Raw genomic sequence first — 6,000 nt, 5'->3', positions numbered from 1 at the left:
GAGACTGGTATTCTGCCCATCGCTGGTCAACCTCCTGAGAAAAAGAGATATTGAATAAAAGTAAGAAAGAAACAAAGGACTGTGTGTGTTTAGAATTATGTATAGAAGACAACTGCACGTACATGTGCTGTAATGAATTCTCCTCCCTCTGGGATTTTGGGAAAGGCATCATAGATTGAGGAGACGTAGGTGATGACCGATTTCTCATCTGGCGATGGTACATCCACATCTAGTGTGAGAGGAACGGAAAGCAGGAGGAGTGTAGTTTATTGTACACACAGGCTACATGAATGCAAAAACAGGCTATAACCATGAAATATATTTGACCAATAGATGGCTGCTGACAGACTTTCTATGTTTGCACCAGAATATGAGAAGCTTTAATGTATGAACATACACAAAGTCTACAGTAATAGTACCGGTATTCCCCGACTTACGATGGAGATGCGTTCTGATGACTTGAAAATCATAACTTCTAATAAAAAAAATTATAAAAATATCCAAAGCTAAGAGATGGCCTAGCCCACCCAGGAGTCTAAAAGAATGATCAGTATGTGGGAGAATGCTGTGATTATTTAATCATTTAACAAATTAAAGTACATAATTTAGCAAAACAGTCATTTACAGTAACGTAATGTATAAACTTTGCATTATACAGTATATGAATGCGGAAGCAGACACATGGATGAGTGCCGGTTTGTGAGTGGAGGGCGGAGCCTAAGCTGCTATAACATATTCCAATTTCGTCGTATCGATATCAACATCTTAATATCGAAAGGCAACCCAATGTAACTTGGGGACCATCTGTATTGTGAATATAAGCATTTGGTAAAAGAATAATGGCAAATGAAACCATCTGTGTTTAAAGAAATTCTTGGAGACCAGATGTTTGAACAAACGAAAAATATACTATTACTTTTTATAATAATATTAATATTATTATTATTAAAAAGAAGAAGAAGAAGAAGAAGAAGAAGGAGTGGCTATTTTTTTAAACCAACTTTTTATTTCTTTTAAATAAATATGACACAAATTACATGAATAAGCCTTAAAGACAAAAGCGAAAGGGTAAAAAAATGTACTAAACAGCCATAAAATGTGTTTATGTACAAACAAACACAAAGTCAACGAATGTAAAGAAACCAAACGTTACCTTCAGCGTCCAGAAGTCTCGTCACTCCTAGCGACTCCGCAATCTCAAAAGCCTGCTCCAGGTTTTCGCGGTTACTCTGGCGTGCCACCTGCTCCATGTCGATCAGGTCTGGTCTGATTGTTACAATACAGTGAAGAGAGTTGTGAATACTGAAAGCTCTGTGAGAGTGTGGAATTCCTTAAAAAGTTCATTCTTATTCATACGTATAGTTAGCACGTAGTCAATAAAGAGAGGATCACATAGCTAAGAGGGAGTGCCTTTCTGTGCATTTATGCACCTGTATCTGTGCAGGAGGGCATTAAACATGTGACCACTGCTCCAGCTGGACGAGAAGTTGACACAGCGAATGCCAGGGTAGCCCTCGGTGGCCTTCTGAGTCCATAGCAAAAGCTTCTCCTTGGCTGTCAGGTCCCCAGACTCACCACTCACATAGATCTCAGAGATCTGTGAAGATGAAAAGATGACTGATCTCTGAAACTGATTGTAATTTTATATATAGGGGTGTAACGGTACATGTATTCGTACAAAAGTTTTTCGGTATATGGCTTTTCGATTTGCAATCCTTTTTACATGTGGACATAATAGAAATCAGAGTTTCCTCAGGAACGTTTAAAGTGTGTGTTTTTTTTTTTTTTAATTTATTATTATTATTTATTTTAAACTTAAAAACATACACAACAATGCCAGGTTTATAAAAATTTACCTACAGTTGGTGTAGTGTCACTGTTTTCTCACTCTGTACCGGAAAAACGCTAAAGAATCAATAGTGCTAGATTTTTTATTTGTCACAAACATAGTTATATGCAGGATACAACATACAGTGAAATAAAAAACAAACAAACAAAAAAACAAACAAATGGACCCTTGAAACCTTAGCGCTATGCTAGCACTATTTATTATTTATAGCGTTTTTGTCTAGCTTTAAGAATTTCTCTTAAAAGGAGAAAATGATGAAAATTTCCCAGATAAATTTAAATATTTAAATGTAAAACACACATTTACATACACATCTGTATTACCCAAATGGGTCTAATAAATGGGTCTAACTAGTGAATTTTCTTTCTTTTTTTTAAATTTTTTATTCATTTTATTAAATCAATTTAATTTGTGCCAATTTAATTGATTGCAAAATTCAATCAACCTAATAAAACATTTTATTGCATTAATGAGATTTATTCTATTTTATATATTATTTAACCAAGTAGGCATTTTTTTTTTTTTAATTTAAAAATGTAAACTGTTGAAAAGTTGATGACAAATATTACAACAAACTGCATTAATAAAAATTACAAGCAATTTAATGTTTTGCACCAGTCCCCCCCCCCCTGCTATGATGCACAGCTGCTATGATGCACAGCTGCTATGATGACAGGATAATCAGTGTTATTCACTCACCAGTCATAAATTTTATAATGTCATAATGTTCTGCCTGATTGGCGTCGACCTTTTTCCATATCTATCTCTCATAATAGAGTTTTTTCTGAGCATTTCTGTTAATTTTTCTCAGCCTAGGAAAATGTGTTAAAATTGTTTATGGTAATCACACATACCCCAAAGTTGCTGTGGAATGACATGAGGTTAAAAATAAAACATTTGAAATACTCAGTCAGCACACATAAATAGATATCTGCACATAACTTAAGACATTGGTTTTAGGCCCTTATAGGGACACGGACACACAGAAATGTTTCTTTACACACTTTCTGTTCTTTCAGCATTAATCAGTGGCTTCAATCTATTCAGTGTAACAGTCCACAGCCCAAATGCATTTTTTATTCAGATTTTAAAGCCTATTAAAGCCTGTCCATCTATTCAGGCACATTTTCCCGAAAGTGAAACCTTCTTTTTCTGAACTCTCCCATTTCCCAACCATCACTTTAGGTTCTGTTCTCCTTCATCCCTTCTGTGGCAAAGCAATCACATGCTCTCTGTTTTCCCTCATGGCTATCATTCCTTTTGAATCGCTCTCTCTCTCTTGCCTACCACAAGGCCACATGCATTCAACTGCTTTTTTCAAATTTCTTTTTTCTAAAATCATTCTCTATTTGGACAAAAGGAGCTGGAATGTCGTATCATCCTGTGCCTGGTGCACTTCATCTGTATTCCTTTGTCATCCCTCTCTCTCTCACGCTCTACAAGCGTGTCCAGCGCCAGCACAAAGCAAGGCAAAGCAATGCAAACTGAAACTCAGAACAGAAGATGGCTAGCGACCCTGGGGAATCAGAGCAAACAAGGGAGACAGAGAAAGCACAGATAGATAAATCGCAGTCTCCATGCTCAGACGCTTACAGTAAAGATTATAAGGTCAACCTGTATTGATCGCAAATTTGGAGCAGCCTGGCCCCGCGTTTGAAGTTTTTCGACACAGGGATTTACTTAATGGCATAAAGCGCTCCCTATATAATTATGATGTACTTACTACATATGCATTACTACAAATATCACATTACTTAAATCCAAAAAAAAAAAAAGGCTTTCTAACAAAATCTCAGCTCAGTAAATGCAGGAGACATAGAGAAGCAAAGCTGCTTTATATACAGTAGCAGAGCACAGTTTCAACAGGGAGGAAACACAAGGCTAAAGAGTGTATACTTTAGTGAGAGAGTATACCATCCCCACACTTCCAAAGAATACATCAGCGCAGCAACAAGCTCACTGTTAAGACTGACGAATAAGAGAATATTGATCTGCTCTAATTTTGATCTGTATAAAGCTTCCATGCAGATACCCATATAGATACTGAACAATAAGAGGTCTTTTGACCTCTTCTTTATTCACTGCATCTATAACATACAAGATTAGATTCTCTTTCCTGCACTGAAATAAATATACATAATAAATAATAAAAGAAAAGGTTTCAAAGGAGGAAACTTTCCATAATAGACCACACTACTAAAGTTTACTTCAGTATCAAGCAATTCTGGCTCTAATTCCATGACATTTTACATAAAATTCATAAAAAAGTTAAATATAAGGCAATTAAGGCCAGAGTTTGTGGAGGTAAAGGACAAGTGCCCCCTATTTTTTGAAGGAAAACTGGTATGGTGAATTCCCTTGCATACTTCTCCTCTATTTCATTAGATCAGTATGCTTTTCCCCCGATAGCCTCTACTATATATTAAGAAACTACAAGTCCAACATTTATTAAGGAGTTGGATTATAAATCATATATCTGACCTTCCCCATGGACTTGTTTTGTTAGCTTATTTGTATTATGTACATATTTTAGAATAAAAAAATATTTAAAAAAATCGTATAGCAGATAAGAATGTGACTATCCCTGTTTTAGAATAAGTGCTGCTGTTTGTGTTACTGCACTAAAAATAAAGAATTAAAAAAAATAATTTGGTGACATTCTTACGTCTCGCTCTTTGTCTTCCCTTTTTCAACAAATATTTCCTGTTAGGACCAGTATGTGGTACATTTTATTTTTTCCAAATGTGTATTGATTTTATTTTTTTATCAGGCCTCACTGTGTGCAAGTCTTCAGAACATGTACATAATTGTTTCTCTTTCAGAAAAAGAATGTGTCAGCGTTCCAGTTTCATCCTGAACATATATTATTATGGATTATATGGCTATTATGGTACTACAAAAGCAAAATAAAAACACAAAAAAGGTATGTAAGTGAATTTGGACATCAGCTATGCTCACATTAAAAAACATTGAATAATCAGCTTCTAGAGATGAGAAATTGAGACAGAGAGAGAAAGCAAGAGAGAATTGAACAAAGGGGAGAAAAAAGCAATGCATGATGTACTTCACATAAAATTTTATTGACTGCCCCATTACCTGTAAACAGGTTATTTTTGTTGTTGTTTCCTCAGAATGAACAAATTAGCTAATGATGTTTTGAGGTAATCACTTTCACTACATATAAAGCTGACAAAAGTAAGAAATACTTTAGTCTATGCTTTAAATGAGACAACATGCTCATGTGTGTGAGCTGCAAAACTGTGTGAGTGGTTTGATGAGGCTAAAGCTTAAGATTGGTGAGGGGGGAAAAAACAGGTTTCTAGCACCTTTTCCTAATAAAGATCCCACTAAGCCAGATACATATGAATATACTACCGATTTAAAGGTAACACAATGCTCTATGTGAATAGATTTATAGTTAGTGGCTTTGTGACAGCTTTGGAGTGGGGGGGAAGTTGATTGAAGTAAATGATGAAAATCAATATATGTGTTGAGATTAAATATCAATATACATGCTGGGAGATTAAATCTACAAAGAGCCTGAAGGAATGAACATTGTTAAAGAAGCAACACGAAGTGCGACAAAAATGAAAATAGCTTAGCCCCCTGAGAAAGCCTGCATGCAGTTGTCCTGATTAATCCAGCTTTAGAAATGTGAAGAAATGCGATATACAGAGATTGACAATGTGGTGTACTGATTTAGTTCACATAACAGCAAAGCCAAACCTGTTAAATTTGATGTCAAATGATAAAAAAAAAAAAAAGAAAAAAAAGAAAGAATATTTACATGTTCTAAAAATTTTATATAAACCCTAGCAAGTGAGTTGCATTTAAATATGATTATCACCTAACATTAACTCATTAATACCCTAGAAAAGGTGAAGGAGTTGTCAGCTGGTAAACACTAGGCTATTAGGACATCGAAGGACAGCAAAGCCATAATTTCTGCTCCTGAATGGCCCCGATAAGGAGAGTAGAATGTGTCACATGCACTATGTGTGTCTTCTGTTTACTGCCTCACAAAATCAATTGATGTATATGTATGTCAGCAATAGTCACAGTAGAGCAAGGGTGGCCATTTCATTAGCATGGGGCAAAAAGATTTGTGTCATGATATTAGTTTTCCCTCCACAAAACCAGTGTTCTCAGTT

General features: G+C 35.4%; 1 protein-coding gene across 17 annotated transcripts in view; it reads right to left on the bottom strand.

Moving 5' to 3' along the window:
- The window catches only part of macf1a (microtubule actin crosslinking factor 1a), a 189,677-nt gene that overhangs the window by 89,733 nt on the left and 93,944 nt on the right, over nucleotides 1-6,000 (bottom strand). For all 17 annotated transcript variants that reach the window (XM_083523443.1, XM_083523432.1, XM_083523434.1 and 14 more), the window contains 4 exons: nucleotides 1,431-1,597; nucleotides 1,154-1,266; nucleotides 123-229; nucleotides 1-34 (listed from right to left, as the gene is read on the bottom strand). The exon at nucleotides 1-34 is cut by the window's left edge and continues 86 nt beyond it. In XM_083523443.1, the coding sequence (XP_083379569.1) occupies nucleotides 1-34; nucleotides 123-229; nucleotides 1,154-1,266; nucleotides 1,431-1,597 (421 nt within the window). The remainder of the gene's footprint in view (nucleotides 35-122; nucleotides 230-1,153; nucleotides 1,267-1,430; nucleotides 1,598-6,000) is intronic.

Source organism: Silurus aristotelis (assembly GCF_946808225.1).
Source record: "Silurus aristotelis genome assembly, chromosome: 21".
Taxonomy (NCBI): Eukaryota; Metazoa; Chordata; class Actinopteri; order Siluriformes; family Siluridae; genus Silurus; species Silurus aristotelis.
The sequence above is the reverse complement of the archived record's forward strand: the minus strand, read 5'-3'. Positions and strand labels throughout refer to the sequence as shown.